The 26,314-nt window shown below is 36.6% G+C and overlaps 1 protein-coding gene across 6 annotated transcripts in view; it reads left to right on the forward strand.

The window, feature by feature from the left end:
• Positions 1 to 26,314, forward strand: part of HERC2 (HECT and RLD domain containing E3 ubiquitin protein ligase 2) — a 115,172-nt gene that overhangs the window by 32,200 nt on the left and 56,658 nt on the right. For all 6 annotated transcript variants that reach the window (XM_054813830.1, XM_054813834.1, XM_054813833.1 and 3 more), the window contains 34 exons: positions 553 to 663; positions 994 to 1,165; positions 1,767 to 1,940; positions 2,551 to 2,739; positions 4,159 to 4,310; positions 5,140 to 5,297; positions 5,744 to 5,857; positions 7,253 to 7,504; positions 8,415 to 8,608; positions 9,531 to 9,731; positions 10,403 to 10,631; positions 10,706 to 10,830; positions 12,124 to 12,302; positions 13,146 to 13,330; positions 13,696 to 13,851; positions 14,126 to 14,311; positions 15,428 to 15,598; positions 15,699 to 15,802; positions 15,917 to 16,067; positions 16,553 to 16,767; positions 17,664 to 17,796; positions 17,906 to 18,033; positions 18,146 to 18,341; positions 18,943 to 19,079; positions 19,581 to 19,754; positions 19,831 to 19,967; positions 20,051 to 20,202; positions 20,614 to 20,805; positions 21,644 to 21,831; positions 22,318 to 22,510; positions 23,113 to 23,295; positions 23,879 to 24,063; positions 25,739 to 25,886; positions 25,979 to 26,175. In XM_054813830.1, the coding sequence (XP_054669805.1) occupies positions 553 to 663; positions 994 to 1,165; positions 1,767 to 1,940; positions 2,551 to 2,739; positions 4,159 to 4,310; positions 5,140 to 5,297; positions 5,744 to 5,857; positions 7,253 to 7,504; positions 8,415 to 8,608; positions 9,531 to 9,731; positions 10,403 to 10,631; positions 10,706 to 10,830; positions 12,124 to 12,302; positions 13,146 to 13,330; positions 13,696 to 13,851; positions 14,126 to 14,311; positions 15,428 to 15,598; positions 15,699 to 15,802; positions 15,917 to 16,067; positions 16,553 to 16,767; positions 17,664 to 17,796; positions 17,906 to 18,033; positions 18,146 to 18,341; positions 18,943 to 19,079; positions 19,581 to 19,754; positions 19,831 to 19,967; positions 20,051 to 20,202; positions 20,614 to 20,805; positions 21,644 to 21,831; positions 22,318 to 22,510; positions 23,113 to 23,295; positions 23,879 to 24,063; positions 25,739 to 25,886; positions 25,979 to 26,175 (5,761 nt within the window). The remainder of the gene's footprint in view (positions 1 to 552; positions 664 to 993; positions 1,166 to 1,766; positions 1,941 to 2,550; positions 2,740 to 4,158; positions 4,311 to 5,139; positions 5,298 to 5,743; positions 5,858 to 7,252; positions 7,505 to 8,414; positions 8,609 to 9,530; positions 9,732 to 10,402; positions 10,632 to 10,705; positions 10,831 to 12,123; positions 12,303 to 13,145; positions 13,331 to 13,695; positions 13,852 to 14,125; positions 14,312 to 15,427; positions 15,599 to 15,698; positions 15,803 to 15,916; positions 16,068 to 16,552; positions 16,768 to 17,663; positions 17,797 to 17,905; positions 18,034 to 18,145; positions 18,342 to 18,942; positions 19,080 to 19,580; positions 19,755 to 19,830; positions 19,968 to 20,050; positions 20,203 to 20,613; positions 20,806 to 21,643; positions 21,832 to 22,317; positions 22,511 to 23,112; positions 23,296 to 23,878; positions 24,064 to 25,738; positions 25,887 to 25,978; positions 26,176 to 26,314) is intronic.

Raw genomic sequence — 26,314 nt, forward strand, 5'->3', positions numbered from 1 at the left:
ACAGTGTTTCACTAATGTAAACCGTATCCACATGAAGAGTGCTTTGGTAATACAATATATGTGTACACTTAATTATGCCTTTCTAGTATAGTAAAATAATGCAGACTTCTGTGCATATGAAGGAAAATACACTCATACTGGACTTGGACCACTCCCCTGCTTTTTCCTGTTATTTAAGAAGACTTAAAGTTACCCTTTTACAATTGTTACCAGAAATTAATTGTCTTTTGAATACTGGAACTACTTCCTTATGGTGAATATCATAAAGAATATTTGAATTTCACCTGTGAAATTTTCATGTTCTTAACATATTTAATAGAGCTATAGAGCAGATAGTGAAGCTTGGGGCAATTTTAAAGCCTACCTGTTACTCTAAAAATTAATCTTGCGTAGAATGTGTCAGCTTGTCTTCCTAGCTGCTTTCATCACTAATTTTATATTTTTCTGTAAATTTAGTTGGTTTTGGTGTTTTGTAGATGCTTTTGGTAAGCAAATATGTATTGTTTTCAATTAATTCTTAGTTAATGTATATCGTTTGACTTTATTTAATAGAGATGTGCATGGAGCTCCCAGTACCAAAGGGCCAGGAAACATTCCGTTGCAAGACCAGCACTTGGCACTTGCCATATTGCTAGAACTGGCAGTGCAGAGGGGTACACTAAGGTGAGAAGCATGAGCGCTCTGAGTATTAACCATTGCTGTCTGTTGGAATGGCCTGAGCAGCACCTCTCTCCAGTTTTCATGGGTTTGGGTTTAATGTAATAATTGTGGTTGAAAGCATGTGAACATTTTCTCTAATGCAGTGGCGATCAAGTTCTTATGTTAGCTAGATTGCAAAATCCATTTTTGATATTTTGATAACTTGCTTAAAAGGGAAAGCCATGACATCTGATATTGCTAAACTTCAAAATGTAGACAGTGAATTGTATGGATAACCGAAAATAATATCTTTAGGAATGCTTATTAATTGAAGATGTAAACTTCCTCTTTCAGCCAAATGTTGTCTGCAGTTATGTTGTTGCTTCAACTTTGGGATAATGGAACGAGGGAAACAGATAATGAGCGATCTGCACAGGGAACAAGTGCACCCCTTCTACCTTTGCTACAAAGATTTCAGAGTATAGTATGTAATAAAGACGTGCCCAATACTGAAGAAGAGATTCAGGTACTTACCCTTGGATTATTTGAAAGGGGCGTTATGTCGGTATCAAATTTCCTTTGGCTGGCTAAAATAATTATAAAATTATCCAAACAAAATTTAGATTTACTTTGGCAGTAGTGTTTTCCATGTAAGATGTATATACACCACTGTTGTTTGGTTTTCATGCATACATTTGAGTTTCTTGAGGTAGGAGGAGGAATGTCATAGTATGGTTGGAGGTGAGCATTGCATTCCAGAGGTAATGATTTTGTGATATTTAACTTAGAGACGTATGTGGCCATTTAATTTTTCTGCATATTTGGATTGTTTTTATTTAGTTGTATTTGAAGTTAATTGAACTAAGTGAATATTATTGAGGTTGATAAAACATAGTAAATCAGTTTTATTATGCTTGTACCTATTACATTCACAATCTGACTATATTTTCTTAACGTGTGTGTTTGGAATTTTTCTGTACTGTAAGAAAAAGGATGTGCAGAATTAATTTGTTTTCTCTTAAACTTGTGCAGATACACAATATATTTTAGACATGCTGAGTATCTGTATGTGTAATGGCATAGAAGTACCTTGAATATTCTTCTAACTGGTCTTTTTTGTTTTCTAGCTCCTGACTTACCCTCTGAGTCCAAATGAAAGTTTTCTAAGGTATCTGACTTTACCACAGGACAATGAGCTAGCGATTGATCTGAGACAAACAGCTGTAGTGATCATGGCCCATTTAGATCGTCTAGCCACCCCATGTATGCCTCCACAGTGTAGCTCTCCTACATCTCATAAGGTAACTATTTGCAACATCAAATCTAGTAGTAAGATATTCTTCCTAAAAGTGTAACTGATAATTCAATTTTGAAGGAAAACAACTCCTAAGATTCTTCAAACTTCCTTTTGATTTTCACAAGGAAACCAGGAGTTGTCCGGATGTGTCTTATTTTGGTGTCTTTTATTACATCAACACTCTTTGTCAGCCTTGGAGTATAATTCAATGGTTTGTGAACCATTCTTTCTTATCACAACACTGTGGCTAATTCAGCCATATTTTGAGCTGTTCCCTGTGTTCATCAGAGTAAATGCTCAAGACTAGACTTCATAAATGTTTGGAGTCTGACGTAAGAAAGACTCTGAAAGAAAGAAAAAAGTAAATGTTAAACTTCCCAACTTGAAAAATGTCTGAACACTTATAAATATCTGTAGATATCTGAATGTGATGCATGCAAGTCTTTATTTTTATCTGTCTTCTAATAGGTAAGCTTTTTTGGCTACTGGCAGTAATGACTGTCACAGGTTTGAGTATATTTGGCATATAAAGGTTTAACAGATAATCTGCTATATGCATTTTATTAAATTGCATGTTTCAAAATTAGTACTTACAGAATTTTCTTATTTTCTAGGGATCTCTGCAAGAGGTCATTGCTTGGGGTTTAATAGGTTGGAAATACTATGCTAATGTGAGTGGTCCAATTCAATGTGAAGGACTTGCCAATCTTGGCGTTGTGCAGGTCGCCTGTGCAGAGAAACGTTTTCTAATATTATCTAGGAATGGACGAGTTTATACACAAGCGTACAACAGTGATACTCTGGTGAGAGGGGGTTTTTTACATGTTTTTAAAATTGTGTTCTCTTCTGTATTACTTCATAGCATAAGTCTGCTCTTTCAACTATTTATCTTGGAAGAGTAGATGGAGACATGCTGTTTTTTGTGAGCTTCCATGTTGTTCTTTTGACCTTTCAGAAATAGTGGGTTTGGTCTCTTATATTGGTTTGATGAAATGCATCTGGTTTCTGTAATTTCCATCAGGCTAAAGGTTGTGAATACAATGATAATTGCTTTCATTGGTACGCTGGCCTTGGTAACAATGGCAGAAATTGGGAGATGTGAAATGGATTTTACTTCAGTGATGTAACACTATGCCCAAACTGTGTAGTTTCTCAAACAAAACTTTATTGCAACAGAGACATTTGTGACTGAGATTGCCTGTAAGATAAGCACCATTTTCATATATACTGAAGACCTTATAAGAATGGGAACAAAATAACTTCAAAGCATTGGGTTTTTTTTATCAAATAGATTTGACTTTTTTTAGAATCATAGAATCATAGAATGGTTTGGGTTGGAAGGGACCTCAAAGATCATCTAGTTCCAACCCCCTGCCATGGGCAGTGACACCCTCCACTAGACGACGTTGCCCAAAGCCTCATCCAGCCTGATCTTAAACACTTCCAGGGATGGGGCCTCCACAACCTCTCTGGGCAACCTGTTCCAGTGCCTCACCACTCTCACAGTAAAGAATTTCTTTCTAACATCCAATCTAAATCGACCCTCCTCCATTACCCCTTGTCCTGTCACTACACTCCCTCATAAACAGCCCCTCTTCATCTTTCCTGTAGGCCCCTTCAGGTACTGGAAGGCTGCAATTAGATCTCCCTGGAGCCTTCTCTTCTCCAGGCTGAACAACCCCAACTCTCTCAGCCTGTCCTCATAGGTGAGGTGCTCCAGCCCTCTGATCAGCTTTGTGGCCCTCCTCTGGACTCGCTCCAACAGCTCCATGTCTCTCCTGTACTGGGGCCCCCAGAGCTGGACGCAGTACTCCAGGTGGGGTCTCACAAGAGTGCAGTAGAGGGGCAGGATCACCTCCCTCGACCTGCTGGTCACACCTCTTTTGATGCAGCCCAGGATATTGTTGGCTTTCTGGGCTGCAAGCATGCATTGCCAGCTCATGTTGAGCTTCTCATCAATCAACACCCCCAAGTCCTTCTCCTCAGGGCTGCTCTCAATCCATTCCTCGCCCAGACTGTAGCTGTGCTTGGGATTGTGCTGACCCATGTGCAGGACCTTGCACTTGGCCTTGTTGAACTGTTTTCCTTTATACTTTCATTAATTTGAATGTACAGTTTTGATAAAACCTTAGGAGATCTCTAGCTAGTTACTCTGTGTATTGGCAAGTGATGGAAAATACAAGCAGGTTTTTTTAAGCGTATTGTTTTTGTTTGGTTCACAGGGACCACAGCTGGTGCAGAGTCTAGCTTCCAGAAATATTGTGAAGATAGCAGCACATTCAGATGGGCATCACTATCTTGCTTTGTCAGCAAATGGCGAAGTTTTTTCTTGGGGTTGTGGAGATGGTGGAAGACTAGGCCATGGGGATACAGTGTATGTAATAAAAATAATGATAACATTTATTTGCCAGTGTTCTGAATTCATAGTAAAAACTATTTAGTTGCGTATACAAGTACATTCAGCATTTGACATTTGTCTCTGTCACTGAACAGAAATTGTATTCTCCCTGCATGTTTTCTCTGTAATATTCCCTGTTCTGTATTAATACTTTCTGAAATACTTGTAGATAGAAGGTGTAGTAGTGGTTGCACTGTTATTAGGCCTTTTATTCATGGTTTTGTGAATCCCCAGTGCATTTTCTCTAGAAACATTGACTCAGGTGTTAGAGTGGGGTCTCATTTCCTATGCAGTCATGTTGCATATATCATTCCTTTTTTTCCCTTGTGTTAAACCATAACATTACTGTTCTGCTTTTGTGTAGGAGCAGTTTTCTACAGGGATATTCTGTAGGGGGTGTACATCAATATATTTTAGAGGATTTAAGTGTCTTCCCCCAGTGCTGCAATCCCTATAAAGCAAGGGAGTTACTACACAATGGTTAGCAGTGTCAGGAAATTAGTTGTTCAGATATAGTACTTAAGGTAATTTCCTTTATAGTAGACAAATCTTTTTTAAAAACTGCATTAATTTAATTGGAAATAGAAATCATAGTTATCAGACATTCCTTCAGTGGTTTGTATGTTTTTGAACAATCTGAATTTAATTTTTGGCTTATAGCTCTATTTATAACTTGATACTTTAGACTAGTAATAAGGTGTGCAGGTAGAATTGCAGCAATTGTTTTCTGACAAGTATGTCACACGTTTTATTATCTACTCATCAGATGACTTTTTGTGAAATATGTCACCTTCTCTTTAAATAGCCCTCTGGAGGAACCAAAGATGATATCTGCTTTATCTGGAAAGCAAGCTGGGAAACATGTTGTTCATATTGCATGTGGAAGCACCTATAGTGCAGCCATTACTGCTGAAGGAGAGCTATATACATGGGGACGAGGAAACTATGGCAGGCTTGGTCATGGTATGTTACTTGAGATCTTAAAGCTGTTCATCAAAGAATTGTTTAGTGCTTGTCTCAAATGATCTTTTATCCAACTTACCTAAAGCTGATTTGAGTAACATATGTGGTTTCACATGAATGGAAAAAATTATGGGAGAGATTGTCTCAAAACCACTAAATTTGAGTGCTGTGAAAATCAGTGATTGGATGGAGAAGAAAAATCTACACTGTTCTCTGTTCCCTTTCCTTGTGAAGTAGACTATCTCATGGGTTAAATCCAGATTAGATTAACTAAGAGACCATATGGGAGTTTAGTCATGATGCTCGAATCTGAAAACAAAACCAAACCACCACCCCTTCACCCCCCACACAACAAAAGACCCAAAAGCAAACAAAAAAAAACCCAAACAAAAGAACCCACCAGGCCTTCTTGGCTTTGCTTCTCACAGAACTACTTTGTTTTGAAGGTTCCAGTGAAGATCAGACCATCCCAATGCTGGTCACGGGGCTGAAAGGACTCAAAGTTATTGATGTGTCCTGTGGCAGTGGAGATGCTCAGACTCTTGCAGTTACCGAAAACGGTTAGTAGCAAAATACAACTTCACGCTTTAAGCTTACCTGTTCTTCCTTTCATTCTGAAGATATTTATGCTGCAGGTATTACGCTTATTTCTAGCGGCTTGAATTCTGTAAGAATTTGAAGCTGAAATTCCTTTTGGGGAAATACGTATGTGCATTTATACATTTTGCATATAATGTGTGCAGATATATTTCCATGCATAATATGCAATATAATTATTATGAATATGCAAATATATATTCAATTTGTGTTATATATATATTTAAAATACCCATGTAAATGTATAATATACAAAGTAACACATACATGTACACACACATCTAACTTTTATGCATTATTATGTAAGTGCAAATAACTCCTGTTGTCACAACAGCCAGAATTTTGAGTAGGAGTGTTGTCTGTGTTAACCTATGGGAAGTGCCAGAGAGAGGCTGTGTTGGACTCCTGCTTCCCAGCATCCCTGAGCGAGGTGCCTAGGGTGGGACAGATTCAAAAACTGAATTTCACTGTGTGATGTTAAGCCCCAAAGTTATCCCTTAGATAGAAAGCATATAGCTCTTATGAGCAAGTTGTTCTTTTAAATTATAGTTGGTTATGGTGATGTGCAGTATTTAAAAGCTGACAGATTTGCTCATCCAGGAAATGGAAACGTAGATTTTTTTTTTTTTTCCTCTTGGTCTCCTTCTTGCATGCTTCCATTGCATATCAGAGTACCTTAGAGACTAGCTTATGCAAGTAGAGGACGTAAATGCATCAGAATGTAAAACAAGACTTTTTTTTGGACGTGCATGGATTTACCAGTCTTGAACCATTATTTTATTTGATGCAGAATGACATGACTATTTCTAAGTTTCTGTATCAAGGCTTAGATTTAGTAGTGTATTTCAAAAGAACATGATAGACAATGGCACTTTTAATTTCATTTTGTGAAATGGTTGAATGACAAGAACTGAAAAATAAGAAAACAGGGTTTGCAGACAATTTGGCCATTTGACGTGGAAAAAGATTTTTCATGTTCTGACAAATAACACCTTGTAATAAAAGAAGGCAGTTTTTAACTAAAGGTCATGCTACAGGCTTCATTTGCAGTAAATCCTATACTTCATAGGTTTTTAAGAAGGACTTTATGTACACTGATGAATTTTCAGTACATGGTATGTGTTACATTTTTTATGTTTAGTTTTATCAACATGAAAACTTTTCAAATCTTTTTCTTCTTATTTTCATGAACTATCAGGAATTAATTAGTACCTGGTATTCTTAAATTATAATTTGAAAATTGTGTTTATTACAGAGGTAGTTTTTTTTAAGAGCTTACTTGTCAAAACAGATAACTTAATTACCTTACATGAAAAAACAATGCAATATTTTTTTGCTTTATTTCTCTTGATTTAAAGGCCAAGTGTGGTCTTGGGGTGATGGAGATTATGGAAAACTGGGAAGGGGAGGCAGTGACGGTTGCAAGACTCCCAAATTGATAGAAAAACTTCAAGATCTGGACATTGTGAAAGTACGCTGCGGGAGTCAGTTTTCTATTGCTTTAACCAAAGACGGCCAGGTCTACACCTGGGGAAAAGGTGACAATCAGAGACTTGGGCATGGAACGGAAGAGCATGTTCGATATCCCAAACTGCTGGATGGCTTGAAAGGTAATTATCAGAACGGGAAATATTCCAAAGTTCTTTTTGCTGTTGTTGGGACCTTTTACCAGACACTAATGATCTGAACTTTAAGAATGATGGTACTACGTACTCCATCATATTTTATGCTGGTTGAATTGAAAATTAAGTGCATATTTTCCATCACTTCTGCATTTACACCTTTAGAATTCTAGCAGACTTAGAGCCACTATGTTAGGACTACTTTAAATGCTGCTTGTCTTATGTTCTCCTTATTCTTACTGCTTTTCTTTTACTAGGTTCACAGAAATGCTATTTTTGTATTGTCATGCAAGTAAATATATATAATATGCTTAGATTAAGGCATGTGAATGGAATAAATGAAAATCACAGGCAACAAGTAATGTTGTTAAAATTGTGTTTGTGCCAGTACTTTTGACTAGTTTGTAGCAGAGTGAAGATTATTTCTTGCATTTGTGAGAAACCTGAGGTTTCGTAGGGGAAGATGAGGAAGAAACCTCTTTTATTGCTCTGTCTTTCCTAAATCGTTGTTCATATATGGTGTGTGATCTAAGTGAAAGTAACTTCTGAACTAATGACTACAATATAACTTTGCAGTCTCTGTTCATAGATGGGGAGATCTTTTAATAAACCTTGCCTGAGAAAGTATCTCAGTAGAAGGGATACAAAATAAAAGATTTTTTTAAAATTTTAAACTTTTGTACTTAAGCTGTCTCTTAAGAATCTTTAAATATTTCCTTGGTTTTTCTTTTGCTATACTCTTCCAATCCACTACTAAGGCAAAGGTGAGACTCTTGACATCCATAATGTGTTCATAGTTAAGTGTGGTTGTAATTAGCAGTTTTCCTTACCTCTGATATTTCTCTGCTAATGATTGTAATCTTTAAGTTTTATTTTCAATATTTGACTCTCCTACCAGGGAAAAAAGTGATAGATGTGGCGGCTGGATCTACCCATTGTTTAGCACTGACTGAAGATAGTGAAGTGCATAGCTGGGGAAGCAATGATCAGTGTCAACATTTTGATACTTTGCGGATCACCAAACCAGAGCCCACAGCTCTCCCAGGATTAGACACGAAGCATATTGTTGGAATTGCTTGTGGGCCTGCTCAAGTAAGTTTTGGTTTTGAATTGTTAATTGTGATTTGTCTTTGTCTCTCGCTGAGACTGGTTCTGTATGCTAATCTCAGTCCCTCTTTCTGTGCTTGCGTGACTTTTCTTATTATTATTTCTTATTCTGAATAAATGAAGGCTTGGAAAAAAAACCCAAATGTTGTGCAATTCCTCTGCCAAAAAGGGATGACTAGCTTTCCTTCTGTTGGATATTCTGAGAAGTAGCTGTTTACCTGTTTTGGTTGTTTTTGTCGATGTCCTGGTTTTTGGCTGGGATAGAGTTAATTTTCACAAGAAGCTGGGAGGGGACACAGCCCGGACAGCTGACCCAAACTAATCAAAGGGGTATTCCCTACTGTGTGATGGGGGCTAGCTGGGGAGGAGGGACAGGCTGAGTGTCTGGCTATTGGGTGAGCAAATTGCATTGCGTATCACCTGCTCTGTATACTCTAAGTACTGTTATTTCCCTCTTCCTTTGCTGCCTTGGTAAACTGTCCTTATCCCAACCCACGAGTTTTACCTTTTTCTTCTGATTCTTCTCCCCACCCCACCAGTGGGGAGTGAGTGAGCGGCTGTGTGGTGCTCAGCTGCTGGCTGGGGCTAAACCACAACAGTCTGTTACAGCAATTGAAGAGATGTCCAGCAGAATGTTTCCTGCAACAAAGATAGTGAGGTATATGGACTGGCATAACAACACTTTGGAAAATGTGATAAGACAGTTCTTTTCTGGGATTGGTAGGGTTTTATTTCAGTTTACAAAGATGCAAGTGGAGGGTTCTCTTCAACAGATATGCTGATATTATTTCTATATCTTCTGTTAGTGGTTGAAGGCAGATGTTATCTTTACACTTTTATCTCTAATCAGTTTCATCTTCTATTTGGGAAGTAACTGTTGAACTTTGTATATTGTTTCCATTTATAGAGTTTTGCTTGGTCATCGTGTTCAGAATGGTCAATAGGCTTGCGAGTGCCTTTTGTGGTGGATGTTTGCCCCATGACATTTGAGCAGCTAGATCTTTTACTGAGACAAGTGACAGAGGGAATGGATGGCTCCTCTGACTGGCCCCCTCCTCAAGAAAAGGAGTGTATGGCTGTGGCAACATTAAACCTTCTAAGGCTTCAGGTACCTTCAATTTCATACACATTGAGCAGTCATTGAACTGTTTCAGTAAATTGCTTGGATGAAAATAGTGGACTTAGTGTGCTTTAAAACATTTTTATTGATTTAAAAGGTGAAATAAGTTAAAAATATCACTTTCTGCTCTTTGAAATTTGGCAGCTAGTGGTTGGGTTTTTTTCTTCTCAGCAGCTTTTGGATCTCATTAAAAATGAACTATAAAAATAAAATGTAAATGGATTAAGCCTTGTATACTCAATAAGCCCATACACTCAGAGATTTTGAGCATTTCTAAGAACTTTAAATAGCATTTTTAAGAGTGAATGTCCTCTTTAGAAGGTATCTGACAGTCACTGAAGATGTGCTACTTTTCCTAGCATACTGTAGCAAAGTAGAAGCAGTTTGGGTTATTATTTAGGTTATTAAATATCAGAGTTGTAGGGGATATAGTTAAATATAGTTTATAATCTTTGAGTATTAGTTTAAACTCAGTATGTGTTTGGGCAAGCCAGCATTTGCCTTTAGTTTTACAAATTTACAGGTGAAGTTTGTATCTTGGTCAGTGAACTTGCTCAATTGGTCCAGGATTGACTTCCCCCCAGTCCCCAGTTCACATCGCTTCTTAATTAAAATTTGCCTTTTTTTTTTTTCCTTCTTTTTACGTTTCTTCTTTTCAGCTTCATGCTGCCATTAGTCATCAGGTGGATCCAGAATGCCTTGGCTTAGGTTTAGGCGGTATACTGCTCAATAGCCTGAAGCAGACGGTGGTAACATTAGCAAGCAATGCTGGTGTTCTCAATACTGTGCAATCAGCTGCTCAAGCAGTGCTGCAGAGTGGATGGTCTGTGTTACTACCAACAGCGGAAGAGCGGGCTAGGGCTCTCTCAGCGCTCTTGCCCAGTGCAGGTTGGTCCTAAGATTTAAACCTATTCGTTTTGTGCTTGCATTTCTAGTTTTTTAATAACTTCTTCCATGTTTAGTTTCAGGAAATGAAATGAATGTAAGTCCAGGCCGTAGATTTATGATTGACCTCTTGGTGGGCAGCTTGATGGCTGATGGAGGCTTAGAGTCTGCACTAAATGCTGCTATTACTGCAGAAATTCAGGTATGTTTCAGCAGCTTTGCAGTTCTGTATAAACAGAATAAGAAGATACATCAAGTGTTTTCTGAAGTTTGTGGATTGATGTTATCCTCTTTTGACCTGTAACTTGAGCCAATGTTTGTATGAAAGCATGAATCATATTCTCCTTTTTAATGGAGTGTTTCTTTTCGTTGCCTAGAGTGATGATTTTAATACTGGTAACAAACTTTTTCATAAGGCTTTGTAATAGGAATATAATTTTACAAAGCGCTTTCTACCTTTCTGTGGAATTCTTGAGTTTTTCACTTCCTTGATGTCACCTATATCTCTCCAGCAGAAATTTCAGCCTTATTACTTGGAAACTCAAAATGAATGGATTCTTTGCAGCATCCCAAATTTCAGACTGGTTTGAATGTTTAACAGGTGCTGACTAGTTATACAAAGGATGAAAGAAACATTCTGCATATACCATCTTCTCCATTAGCCTCTCAGAGATGGGACATCTTCTGCACAGATGCTATAAATTGCATATTTATGGTTGTGAAAACAAAATTGTGCTTTTCTGTTGCCTCTTCATTTGTTTAATTCTTCCTAGTATTTTTTCTTCTTTATTTCTCTCCACTGTTGGTAAATGGGGAGGTTTATGATGCAGAGGAAATGCATGCATTAAGTTTTACTTCAACGCACGGTCTAGCATTAGCATTTTCTGTTGTATTTAAAGACATGCAGGACCTCTTGTCTCCGAGGGTACATTTGTGTTAGAGCATAGGTCAGAGATGCCTGAGCCAACTTCAGATATATGCTCAAAGTGATCTAGGTGGCAGCGTACAGCACTGCACAGGTTAATTTACATTGTCTAAAACCTAGGTGAATTCGTTTCCATGGAGTTCTGTGTGATGATAGTTCAGTAGCAAATCTCACCCAGGTTATTCTACAGTGGACTGGATTTGTTCCTTTCATAAGCAGAATAAGCATGCCTTCAGTTGTGAACTGTGCAGCACCTACTGGTGTGTTTAAACATACATAGAACAGAAATCAATTGTTAACTCGGTTTGGTGGAAGTTGAATTTGGAGTTTTACTCTTTTTTTACCTTTTACACTCCCTCCCCCTTTCTTTTTATATTACAATTGTTTAAAAAGAAGTATGCCTATGTGGTTGTTACAGAATATACAATACACATTTGTCTGGTAGGAATTGTTTAATTTCTGGCATAGGTAAAGTGACTTGATCTTGTTATCATCGATACATGTTAGTAAAACATTTCATAATCACAGCAGCAGTTTGCATGTTTTCTTTAACTTGATTTACTTTTTTAGGATATTGAGGCAAAAAAAGAAGCACAGAAGGAAAAAGAAATTGATGAACAAGAAGCAAATGCATCAACGCTTCATAGGAGCAGGACTCCATTGGATAAAGACCTTATTAATACTGGAATCTATGAATCTGCAGGAAAACAAAGTTTACCGTTAGTTCAGTTAATTCAGCAGTTACTAAGGTAATTGCTTTGAATTTGTCTTTTATTTTTGTACAGAAGATGTGTTTAGATGTTTTATGACCTAGTCAACTAAAGGATGACTAATTTTGGTTACAAATAAATAGTGTCCTGTGAGCATTTTAGCTCCTCAGAATTAAAAATACTGAACTAAGGAGCAAAGTTATATACTTAATTACCTGAATTTAAAAAGACTTATTACTGTGCTTTTATGGATTTTGTTTCTTCTTCCTGTACTCTGAAAGTCTGTGTAACAAATATAGGACAAATGTTCAAAAGCTTGTCCTTACAAAGTATGAGAATCAGCACAAATTTATTCAGAACTGACTATTTTGCCTCAAGGAGGCTGTAGCTGGGGCTATATGTGGGGGAGAAACCTGAATTTTAAATTCTTGACACTGAGAAAGAATTGTGAATGCAGGGCCAATAGGGTGCTGAGAACAAAGCTCCTTTGTGAGCTACAGTAGTATTTAATTTGTAGCAGGAAGTAATTAGGAGATTACTAAGAAATTTATTGTGCTTTTTCACTTAAGTGTGATGGTAACCATGTAATTTAATCAGTACTGAGACTCTTTTTGAACTACGTAGTGTCATGACTTTAATTGCAGCCTATGAGTCATGACAAAAAATAAAAATTTAATTAATTTCACAAATCCTATTACACAAAATGCATCCACAAAAAAAATTTACTTTTTGGGTACTCTGGTGCGAACAAGGGAACATCCTACAAAGAAACTTAGGTTTCTTATTTGTGTGAAATTCAAGCAAAAGCTTAACCCATGTCTTGTGGACTGTCTTCACTGTCAGCTCTCTTTAAGTACTTTACAATACTTTTATACCAATTAGGAACATCGCTTCACAGACGATAGCCAAACTAAAAGATGTTGCTCGTCGCATTTCTTCCTGCATGGACCATGAACATTCTAGCAAAGAGAGATCTGCTTCTCTGGACCTGTTGCTCCGTTTTCAGCGTCTGCTTGTTAGTAAACTTTATCCAGGAGATTGTGTTGGGCAGGTCCCTAATACATACAGTAAGTTATTGTAAAAATATAAGCCCCACCCCCTCAAACATTTCTGTAATTTTTTTTACAGGATAGCAGTTTCTTATTTTAATTTATCTTCTTGTTTTATTTATCAGCCTAGTTGCTGAGTCTGTCTGAAAAGTACTTGAAAGTAGTCTATATTGTTTTCTGTAAAGGAAAATTTCTCTTTGGAAGGCAACAGGATCTAGATAACAAACTTTTCATAAACTTTTAAAAGTTTTTATTAAAAAGATGATGTTTCTTAATTCAGTGCTAATACTGAGTGGCTGCATTTCAGAAGAGATTGACAGTTTTTGAAATCTGTTTCTTAAGTATGACTGTGGTTTTCTGTGGTCTTTCTCCTTTCTGTACAGGTCCTGACCTCTTAGGCGTTGGCTCTTTGCTGAAGAAATACACTGCTCTTCTGTGCACACACATTGGTGATATACTTCCTGTGGCAACCAGCATTGCTTCGACTAGTCATAGGCATTTTGCAGAAGTATCTCGTGTCGTGGATGGAGATTTAACAGGTAGGTTTTCCTTTGCTATCCTCCTTTCCTCCCCTTCCATGAAATTATACAGTTATATCGTAGGTGTTCTTGAAAGTTCTAAATGACTAAAGAAGAGTCAATTTAATCTTGGTTGATGGGCAAGAAGGAGGGCAAATTTGATGGGGAAGGCAAGAGCTTTGTACTAAAGCAGTAATAGAAGGCAGAATGTATTGCTTTGTGATTTACTTCCGTGATGCTATAAATGTAGGTCTTGAGTTAAATCTGAGTATCTTCTGTTTTTTCTGTGTTTTAGGCATTCTTCTTCCAGAATTGGTGGTTTCTATAGTGCTACTCCTCAGTAAAAATGCTGGATTAATGCAGGAAGCTGGTGCTATCCCTCTGTTGGCTGGCTTGCTAGAGCACCTAGACAGATTTAACCATTTAGCCCCTGGCAAGGACAGGGATGACAATGAGGATTTAGCATGGCCAGGAATAATGGGTATGTACCAGTAGCATCTGGACTATTTATTTATGTTTTCATAAAATAGCTATATAAAAATGGTGACTTCATGAACTGCTCTCAGGAAGGGAATTCCACTTTACAAATTTTTATTACCCAATTAATATGGCAGTCATATGGCAGTATTTATTTCTGTCAATAAATTCTTAAGGAAGTTATATATAGAGGTAGGATTAAACAGAGTACAAATGCAACTTTTTAAACAAGTGGTTCACATCATTTTGCACGTTTGAGTGTGAAAAGTTGCAGTGAAAACAGGAGTAGTACCTCTATGCATTTTGTTACTAAATTTTATCCATAACATAAAGAGAGAGTAATGTGAAAGCTTTGAAATAAGGAAGTTTTCTTTTCCCAGGGAACTTTATAATATGAGCCGTGTCTGGGATGAAAAGAGAAACAGGAAAAAATGCATACTTCTGACGATGAGCATTTTACTGGTGGAGGGAGAAATGAAACGTGGTTGGCATAACCCAAGAGAGCTAAAGTTCACACTGGTAGACTGGTGTGTTGGAGAGAGAAAAAAACTATGTGAAAATTCCGTTACTGGTCTAATAGAGCAAATGGAGATGAAGACACATGTGTGTGAACATTACTGTGATGATTCTAGCCTGGATGAAATTACTTTTATTTTGAAATAAATTACTGATATGTAGATTGGAAGAGTTCTAATGTGTATGTAACCTTCTTTCATTTAAAAAAAGCCTAGATTTACCCTGAAATTGAATATACAGCCAATGCCTTGCAGGCAAACATGTAATAAAACTGAAGTAATTTTGAGGGAGAACCAACTAGAGCAGTGATTGTTCTGCTCCACCTCCAAACAAAACAGCCATATAGTTAGGCAATACTAGGTCTTTGACAGTGTGACCTTGGAGATGAATGAATAAAAGAATACAGCATACAGACAATTTAAGTGCATAATATGTAGACAGGAACATATTAATAGCCATTTTGACTTTAAAGCATACCAAAATACAAACAACCTTTGTATAGATGTGAAGAATTTGGTTAGGCAACTATTAAAAGAATGTTAAAAAGCCACTTTACTCTCCGTTTTTCTGTTGATAAATTGTCTATTCTGTTTTATACCTGTAGGTTCATTTTTTACTGGCCAGAGTTGCAGAAATAATGAGGAGGTGACACTTATACGTAAAGCTGATCTAGAGAACCACAATAAAGATGGAGGATTTTGGACAGTGATTGATGGGAAAGTGTACGATATAAAGGACTTCCAAACTCAGTCTTTAACTGGTGGTAGCATACTTGGTGAGGCTCTGAATTAAAGACACAAATTACTTCTATTTCAAAATTAGGTGTCATAAATGGATTTTTAGATAGTATACTGAATACCTCATTCTTTCATTAGCTCAGTTTGCAGGTGAGGACCCAGTTGTTGCTTTGGAAGCTGCTTTGCAATTTGAGGACACGCGGGAGTCAATGCATGCCTTCTGTGTTGGCCAGTATATGGAGGTAAAAATGTTATATATAAATGGAGGCATACTTTCTAAAGTAGACTATTGCTTTGCTTTCGAAATTCTTGTTGGAGCTCAGTTCTAGCTTTTAACTCCTATTTCTTTTCATTAGCCTGACCAGGAAGTGATTACAACACCAGATCTCAGTACTTTGTCATCACCTCTAATAGACACAGAAAGGAATTTGGGTCTTCTCCTTGGACTGCACGCTTCCTACCTGGCGATGAGCACACCACTTTCTCCTCTGGAAGTTGAATGTGCCAGTAAGCAGAACTTCATTTTGAGCTTAAATAAGGGATAAATACTTGTCAAAGCATGCAAAAAAGCCACAGGCCAAATAAATTAACTGGAAATCTAGCACCTCTTTACTTTTGCTGTCTTCTGAAGAAGTTATTTATTCTTAACATTAATTACCACGCTTATCAAGGTCCAATAATTTAGCAAGATTTAAATGGGGATTAGATAATTTTGAACAGTTAAATATCAGGAATTGTGTAATATACAACATAGAATATTGGAAGAGAATAGAGACTCTGTATAGCACAGTTATCTCACTGATATATCTGAACAGGTAATGTTAATTGTTTCTTAGTTGCAGAAACCATTTTTTTCTGTGAAAAAGTTTAGCAGCTCTTCCATTTGCTGAAACCTTGTTTGAAGCTGCGCATGCATTTTATTTGAGTGAATTGTTGAGTCTCAATAGCTTAATCTTTCATCAGAATATACATTTGTCTTTTCTTTCTTTTAGAATGGTTGAAGTCATCTATCTTTTCTGGAGGCTTGCAAACTAGTCAGATTCATTACAGTTACAATGAGGAAAAAGATGAAGACCATTGCAGTTCGCCTGGCAACACTACCCCAAATAAATCAAAACTATATACGCATCGATTAACTTTGAGTGACCATTCACAACCTTTTCTCCAAGCTATTGCAGATAATAATATTCAGGATCACACTGTGAAAGTAAGCTCTCAATAGTTCTGTTCACCAAAACTGTTGCTGAAGGGTGACAGTGGTGGCCTGAAATGGTTTTGTTGGTGAAAATTCTCCAAAAGTTAAAACAATTGAAAACATTATTTCAGAATTCCTTTTTGTGAAAGCAGTGGTTGAGTACTATTAATGGATAAAATTTGCATATTTCACTTAATAGCATAACAGTACAGCTTTCATTTGAATTTTTGAGTGGGAGAACTAAAAAATTTTGATGTGTTCTTACAAAAAAAATATAATGCATTACTTTCCTTCTCAAGGTTTAGTAGTATTGACAGACCCTGCTCATCTCCAGTTGAACTAAGATAGAGTTTTCTTTGTCAAAGTGCAAATGTATTATGTGTGTCAGGTGCATGTATGCCTTTGTCTTAAACTCTCTTTGTGCCTTGGGGTTCAGGTTTCACCTAGTTCGAATTGTGGATATTACTAAAAAAACCCTGATATTTACATTGATCACTGTCTTCTGTAGTATCTTCAGATTTTCTAATCTTTTGAGTTCAACTGCTTTATCAAAAAGCCCCAAATAAGTCCTTGGGAGGATAGGGTAGCAATAATAATGAGTCAGAAGACAATTAAAAGCTGTCTTAGGTGACTTGGTTGTCTCAGGAAAAGATAAAAGGAGTGGTAGCTTTGTTCCTTGAGCCATGTTGCTCTTCATACAATAATAATGATACAGGGCATTCTTTGTGGTACTGGGTTATAATCGCTGTGTATTAAATAGTGCATACTGTGTGGTGTATCTTGCTTCTGAATGTTAGTTCAGATTGTGGAAGTTATTGGGTGTTATTTAAATGCTGACTGCAGTGTTTTGGGTCCTTTCATTGTATTTAAAAAGAAAGTTAAATAGAGGTTGTTGTGTGTTTTTGTAGGACTTCTTGTGTCAAATAGAGAGATACTGTAAACAGTGTCACTTAACAACACCAATCACATTCCCTCCTGAGCATCCTGTGGAAGAAGTAGGACGTTTGTTATTATGTTGTCTTCTGAAGCATGAAGATTTGGGTAGGTAGGCTTGTGGTGTAGCTGTCCCTGAATGCATTTTGAACCAGTTTAAACTCTGCTATGGATGATTTTGGAAATGCATATTCAGAGATTGTCTTTTCCCGTTAAGGTCACGTAGCACTGTCTCTTGTTCATCCTGGTGCCCTTGGAGTTGACCAGGTAAAGCACAAAACCTTACCAAAATCTGTAGTGGATGTGTGTCGTGTTGTCTACCAAGCAAAATGCTCACTGATTAAGGTAAGCCTCTTACCTGCTGAAGTTTAGATTATTTTTAATTTGAAGTGTTTTATTAAAAATTCCATTTTATTGTATATTAAACAGTAACCTAATCTTTCAATGCCTTTTCTAGACCCATCAAGAACAAGGACGTTCTTATAAGGAAGTGTGTGCTCCTGTCATTGAACGTTTGAGATTCTTATTCAATGAACTACGTCCTGCAGTTTGCAATGATCTGTCTATAATGTCTAAATTTAAACTTCTGAGTTCCTTGCCCCGATGGCGGAGGGTAGCTCAGAAAATAATTAGAGAAAAAAGGAAAAAAAGAGGTAAGGGAACATTAATGTTGTATTTTCTTTGAAACAATGAAAATCAATCTCATTCCAAGGTTTTTTGCTCTATATTTGAGACTCTTGTTAGCTAAAGCATCAAAGCCATTTGCTTTCTGCTGCATTTTCATGATTTTTTCTAAATCGGTGGTTACATATCTGTTCTTATAGCAAAAACAGACAGACAAGAAGTCAAGTTTAGGTGAGGGCATCTTTCTTTGTGTTCCAGCATATTAAAAATGATCCAGTATCAGTCTCTCTCAATTGGTTTCAGTAAAGTTTAACTAGAAGTAGCATCTCATTAAAAATCATGTTTTATTAAAGCATTATAGTCAAAGAACTGTTTAACTGGAAATAAATTAATGTGGTGAACAAACATTGAAGTGCTTTTGAAATTGGTCTTTCAAGATAAAAGCATATTGCAGATATTACCAGAGCTAATTGGACGATAATTGGACATAGAGTTCCCCAAGAGTACACTTCCATTTCATTACAGGCAGATCTTAATCATTCTGTATGCTTAGGTTATCATGCAAACCTAAAAATGTGACACTGTAAAATATTATCACATTACATGAAAGAATAATTATTTTATTTCTAGTGCCGAAAAAATCTGAATCTGCTGATGTGGAGGAATCCAAAATTGGAAATGAAGAGAGTGATTTAGAAGAATCCTGTGTGGTACCTCACAGTCCTGTACCCATAGATAAAAGGCCCATACCAATCAAATCACCCAAGGTAGGATATCAGATTTTGAATCAACCTTGTGAATAAAAATAACGAGGAAAAAATATTATTTAAAGCATGATTGCTATAACTCGACATTTAATATTCTGATAATGGTGTTTGGTATATCTAATTAAGTATGCGGCACTGTTTTAGTGAAACCTGGAATAATTCTTAAAAATAAGCTTGTGTACTGCATGTTTAGAATACGTAAAGATACCTTCTCTATGTTTTAGATTATTGATAATCTTAGAAGTGTTCAGACAAAGCTTAATTTCAACATAAAAGGTTGTGATGGGTTACTTCCTCTTTTTTGAATATTAATGCATTTGAAATTTTATGTAGCAATTCTAAAGATAATGAGTTACAAATACTACTAAGCTCTTTCCTTTGAAGAAATTTCCTTTTTTTTCACCCTCCTAGTATTTTTATTTGATCATGGTTTTACATGAAATAGCTTATATTTTCAGTAATCTAAAATTGGTTTTAAGCTGCTGCCTTCCTGTTTTGCAGGATAAGTGGCAGCCACTTTTGAGTACAGTTACAGGTGTCCACAAATACAAATGGCTGAAGCAAAATGTCCAAGGCTTATATCCACAGTCTGCCCTCCTTAACACCATTGTTGAATTTGCACTTAAAGAAGAGCCAGTGGACGTAGAGAAGATGAGAAAATGTTTATTAAAACAGGTAAAATGAATGAAAATAGGCTTGCATGTATTAGCAATTAAAATGAGGATGACAATTTTTTTTTTCTCTTTTGCAGTTGGAAAGAGCAGAAGTTCGTCTGGAGGGAATAGATACTATTCTGAAATTGGCAGCTAAAAATTTTTTGCTCCCATCTGTGCAGTATGCTATGTTCTGTGGATGGCAGAGGCTTATTCCAGAAGGAGCCAATATAGGGTAAAACTTTCTGTTGTTTTTGCTTTCACAGTTCTTCAGTAAGAAAAAAAAATATTTACTGTTGCTGTTGTTTTTCTATGAAGGGAACCTCTTACCGACTGCTTGAAGGATGTCGATCTGATCCCACCGTTTAACAGAATGCTGTTAGAAGTAACTTTTGGAAAGTTGTATGCGTGGGCTATTCAGAATGTCCGGAACATCTTGCTAGATGCTAATGCAAAATTTAAAGAACTAGGTGAATCTCATTTTGTTGCTGTTGGCTTGGGAGAAAACTGTTTTAAATGAATATTGTTTGTTTTTTTGTTTTTTTGTTTTTTTTTTTTTTAAAGTTCCCAATAACTGGGATCCTAAAATCAGTTCCCTAAGAAATACTTTTTCTGTCCACGCGTCGTTCCGCTCCTCCACTCACTTCTCAGTATTTAAGAGAATGTTGCTGGTATCCCAGCAACAGGTCATTGGTTATTCATTAGCGACATTTTACCATTAAAATTAAATTATAAAAGGTTTCTTGGAACTTCAGCTTGTAAGTTCTTAAAGCCAAGCAGGGAATAAAATATATTTTAAACCATCAAACAAACCTATAACGTATTTTATCGTAGCTCCCAAATGTCAACTGACTTTGTTATTTATATTACTTTTGAATTAGGTGTGCAGCCTGTTCCTCTACAAACCATTACTAATGAGAATCCAGCAGGACCAAGTCTTGGGACTATTCCACAAGCACGTTTTCTGCTGGTCATGCTCAACATGCTGACACTGCAGCACGGTGCTAATACCTTGAGCCTCCTTCTTAACTCTGGCATGCTAGCATTGACACAAACAACACTGCGGCTGATAGGTACAAGATCTTGTTTCTGGTTTGGAAAGAAGCACATGTTTCATAAATCTCCTGTATTTTTTTACCTGTTGGTGTACCCAAACTACAGAATGACTTTACTGCTAAAAGATGGGACTGGATGCTTTTTACCTTTACCCGTGATACAAAATCCACATCTGTAAGCACAATTGAGAAGGGAGTTGGTTTGACTGTAGCCTTTATTCTGTCATTATTTTTCTCTTAAGCGTTTGCTTTGGTCATCTTTTGCTAGAACTTAGGAGTGATAGTGTGGTTTTGGAGGAAACATTACAAATAAATTAAAAATGGAAAATCTAAAATGAAAACATTGAAAACTACCTACTTCCTACTCCTTTAATTTCATTCGTTCTACCTATTAAAACTCTTCCCAGTCTACATATTTAAGCTGAAAGCTTCCTTTGTTCTGTTACAGAAAGTTCTGTGGTGGTTTTTTGCCATGGTTCAAGTTCTTCTGCTTTTTCTTTCTTTGTTTTCTTAGATAATAGCAAATATTTGTTCTCGTAACTTGCACTTAACTGGAGTGCTCATAAGTTTTTTCCAAAAAATTCTGTTAGTAGAACCATTTAGCCACTGGACTTGTCATGTCTCTTATTTGTCACTTATTATTGTTCAAAATTAAGTATTTAAAGTCCTGTGCATTTAAAACCATTATATCCTAATTTCCTAAAAGCTCATCTGACTGTATCACCTGTTGTCAGCTTTCATATTTGTTATTGCTTTTATATTGCAAACTTTATGTGCCTTAAAGTTTAAGTGTGACAAAAACACATATAAAAACTTGTAGCTGGTTTTAAATTTTTTTCATGTTTTTTCCTCTTAGGACCTAGTTCTGACAACATTGAAGAAGATATGATTGCCTCTTCTCGTGGAGCTTCTGCTACAGTCCTAGAAGAGTCAAGAAAGGAAACTACACCTGTTCAGCTCCCTGTTTCTGGACCAGAGCTGGCAGCCATGATGAAAATTGGTACCAGAGTGGTGAGAGGGGTAGACTGGAAATGGGGTGATCAGGTACAACCTCTTTCATACAGGTTTGAGTGTGTTAAAATCTAAAGTCTCTATGCAGTGGACTGTCTGTGAATTTTATGTTCAAACTTTAAAGGTCATTTTACACTTTAAAGACTTGGAGAATTAGCATAAAATATATTAATTGTTTGCTTAACTTCATTTTTGGAGATGAAAATTCTTTTTTAGTGAGACTGTGTTGATTCACGATTTAACAGGGAATTGCATCACTTGTTTGCTGCATTATTATGCACCTCCAACTAGGCATGTGTGGCACTTACATATAGTGAAATAGATCTAAACATGAGTGTTGCTGCGGTTTACTGGGGTAATGTCTTTTGAAGATTGTGAAATGCTGTCCAGCTTTATGCTGGATTTTGAAACATTGTTGAAGGTTAGCAGCAAATAAGAGCAATAGCATTATTATTTGATGAACTTTGGATACAAATTAGTGTTGTTGATTGTGTAATGTGAGCTGCTGTCTTCTGTCAGGATGGACCCCCTCCAGGTTTGGGTCGTGTGATTGGAGAACTGGGAGAAGATGGCTGGATTAGAGTGCAGTGGGACACTGGAAGTACAAATTCTTACAGAATGGGGAAGGAGGGAAAATATGATCTCAAACTAGCTGAGCCACCGCCGGCAACGCAGCCCACAACAGAGGATTCAGACACTGAGGACGATTCTGGTAAAAAAGCAATTTTTTTTTTTGCAAAAGTGGAGGCAGGGTTTTAGTTGAATTCCAAAATTGATGTCTTATAATATGAAAAAGCTTCTTTCACAGGAGACAATGCTTCATCAAAGAAGATTAATAGATGTACATTTCTGACCAGAATCTTTCTTAAGGTAGCTTTACTGTGAGAAAGGAGGATAGACAGAATGGTATCACATTTGTTGCATATTCATGGGCCAAAGAAAACAGTATTATCCAACTGAAATAGTTTCAGTTACAGATACCAGGAGGTACACATTTTAACATATGTTAATGCCATTCTAAAGTGTGTTTTTTATATGGCCTAATTATACATCTAGTCACACTACTTCCCTATTCTTGGCACTGCATTTGGAATTTCTTTTAAGTTGTGTATGCTAGAGAATAACTTGAAAATATCTGCACAAAATATCTGATTTATATTTTGCTCTTGCAGTTGGAAATAAGGAATCTTCATGTTAAATCTTAGAGAAAATATTTACAACAAATTTCTCACATGTGGGTTTTTTTCAGAACTCTTTGTGAAATAGATTAACACAATATTAATGTATTCCTGTACCTTTTGTGTCTCCCTTCAGAAGGAGAACAAGTTGAAAGGAATCTCCACCCTACTTCCATGATGCTGACAAGTACAGTGAACCTCTTGCAGACACTGTGTCTCTCTGCTGGCGTCCATGCTGAAGTCATGCAAAGTGATGCCACTCGCACTTTGTGTGGTCTACTCCGTATGCTTGTGGAGAGTGGAACAATAGATAAATCAGGTATGTTATATAGAAACAGTCCGATTCAGCTATATGCTTCTGTTTTGTGCTTTGTTGTCTTCTAACTTTGTAAATCTTTGTTACTAGTTTTTAATCCTTTAAGGCCAAAGGCTAGAAAGTGCATTTTCAGAGCTTTTAACATCTTAATTGTTAGCAAAAGTAACATAAGTGATCTTGAGCATTCTTGGAACATAAGCAGTAAAAGCAGGAGAAATGCATGAGACGTGGGGCATCAGGGTGTGTATGGTTGGCTTACACAATTAATTTCTTAACACTCTTTTTCTCTTTGGGGGGAACAGTATGACTGGGTATGTCATATTCATCTCCATAGCTTCTTTGTAATTTGAGAAATAATGCTGTTATCTACTTTGAAATGAGGAAACGGTATAAGGATGAGAATTGTTTTAAAGGCATTTTTAATAAAATTAATTACAGGCTCTAAAATTGAAGTTAATAGTTCATGTACATACAGTGGAGTAGCTCAGTGTTATGATTTGTCCAAAAAAGCCCTGCATAGTGTATAGAGAATTATGTAGCTGGCGGAAAAGTCAACTGTTATATGTATATATCTTTTTGTTTTTAGCTTCCTTGCCAAATAAATTAGTTTATAAAGAACAGCATAGGAGTTGGTGCACCTTGGGATTCATTCGAAGTATAGCACTCATGCCTCAGATGTGCAGCACTCTTAGTACATCTCAGTGGATAACTTTGCTAATGAAAATTGTTGAGGGGCATGAGTCTTTCACTGCTGCTTCACTACAGAGACAGGTAATGTGTGTATTTCCAAATTACTTTGATAGGCAATGAATTTAGTAGACTTTAGTTGTCTTTTTTTTTTTTTAAAAGTATTTTAAAAAACAGATGTTTTTAAGAAATGTCCTTAAATCAGTTTTTAATTAATTGGAAAAAGATAACATGTCATCTTATTTTTTTGATTCATTGTTTTAAATATATGTCTAAGTTTTTGAGCCTTCAGGGCACTACAGACTCCCTTGTTCTGTTGAAAGCCTTAAAGCTTTATACAGATGAGAGGCCAAAACAGTGTTCCGAAAATGTATTCCAGAAACTCCCATATAATGTTTCCTAGAAGCTGAATTAAAAAAATAACAAAAAGATGGTTAGGAAAAATGTGCAATTTCATTTTAAAGTTATCAAACTGTGTATTATCTACTGTCCTTACTTCCATAGTAAACTGTTGTTATTGTTTTAATTACAATCTCTCTTAAGAAGCTGCATCTTTGCATCTTATTTTGGTATTGTATTTCCATTGTCCTCTTTCCTCTTTTTTTTTTTCTTTCTTTCTTTTTTTTGTAGCATCTTGTAGTGCCTTTTTCAGGTACTTCCTCATCGTGGAATAACTTTTCCAAGTCTTAAGGCTCAGGGATCCAAAGATGATCTTAATCTTTTCCTTGATAAGGCATCAGCATTTTTTAACCTAAGCCTTGTATCATAAAGGCCTGTGCATTTTTGTGTTGATCTTCCAACAAATTCTTGCCAGTATTTTTAATATGATGAGACAAGTCACATCATCCAGGACTTAGTGCATTAGTCATCTCTGCTGTTCAGGGAATACTCGAGAGAAGTGAGCAGTCCTCACGTACCAGTCTAAATAACACAAAAAAGACAAGACCTTGAAGTTTTAGAAGGAGGTGTTATTGACAGAGATTTACAAGAAGACAGATCTCTTCACTGTTACTGAGTGCTTGTATTGGTCTTCTGGGTAGAAGATGAGGAAGATCAAAACCTAAAATACTCATCCCTTCCAACCCAAACCATTCTGTGATTCTGTGATCAGAATATGCTACTCCACCTGCTCTTTGATACTGCAGTGCTGTGCCTTCCTGTGTTCCTCGTCAGTCCTGCCCTGAGTGTCTAGATTTAGAGATGCCAGCCTGTTCCTTCTGTACTGTGTCAGAGGCCCTGGTTTCACAGTAACTACTTTTGGGTGTCACTCTGGTTGCTTTTTGCTTTCTTGTATCATTCAGCTCTATATCTCATGATTTTGAATTATCACACCTTCATTGCAGAACACTTGGAAACTTTCATTCTGAACTACATCTTAGGACTAAGTTCCAAGTCTGGAATCTAAACAAACGTTCCCATTCTGTATTCCTGTTTTTCTTATGTGTTTTAGTCCTTTACATTGTTTTCCAGTGTGTGTGTGTGTCTCATGTCCTGAGTGTTGAAGAGGTTGGATTCACTAATATAATGTGCCAATAACATTGCTACTGACTTTGAACTGGCAGAGCTTCTTTTGAAATATTCCTTAGCAAACAGAACAGAAGATCAGTAGCTCTGTAATTTCCACAGCTGGAAAGAAATTGGCATTGTAGAAAGGAAGGCTAACTTTTAAAATGTCTTTCTTCTGTACTTAGTATGTTTGAGAACTTCTTTAATATTTGGTGACTTAGAATGGAAAACACTAATTTTGTTCTCTTTTTAGATCCTCGCTGTACATTTGTTGAAGGCAGTACTTCCATCCTGGGATAAAAATGAAAGGTCGAGAGACATGAAATTTCTTGTAGAAAAACTGTTTGGATTTTTAGGCAGCCTGCTTAGTACTTGTTCTTCAGATATCCCGCTACTCAGAGGTAGAGGAGTTTTCCCTCAGTGTCTTGTTTTTATGTATAGAAAATGTGTGCGTAAAATTGATAACAGCTGTGCAATTGCTTTGTCGTTCCAGAATCTACTCTGAGGAGGAGAAAGGCCAGGCCCCAAGCATCTCTAACTGCCACTCACAGTAGTACTTTAGCAGAAGAGATAGTGGCACTGCTGAGGACACTCCATTCGCTCAGCCAGTGGAATGGACTCATAAACAAGTACATCAACTCTCAGCTAACCTCCATCACCCACATCTTTGCAGGAAAACAGTCAGAAGGGGTAGTTTCCACGTTTTAAAATAAGCTCATTTTTATAGCAATACTTATTTTAAAATTATAAATATTAAATGTTTGTAAACAATATTAAGCTCAACTTTGAAACCATTTTTGTATTTTTTTATATCTATATATATATTTAT

Source organism: Grus americana, chromosome 1 (genome assembly GCF_028858705.1).
Source record: "Grus americana isolate bGruAme1 chromosome 1, bGruAme1.mat, whole genome shotgun sequence".
In the NCBI taxonomy this organism is placed as follows: Eukaryota; Metazoa; Chordata; class Aves; order Gruiformes; family Gruidae; genus Grus; species Grus americana.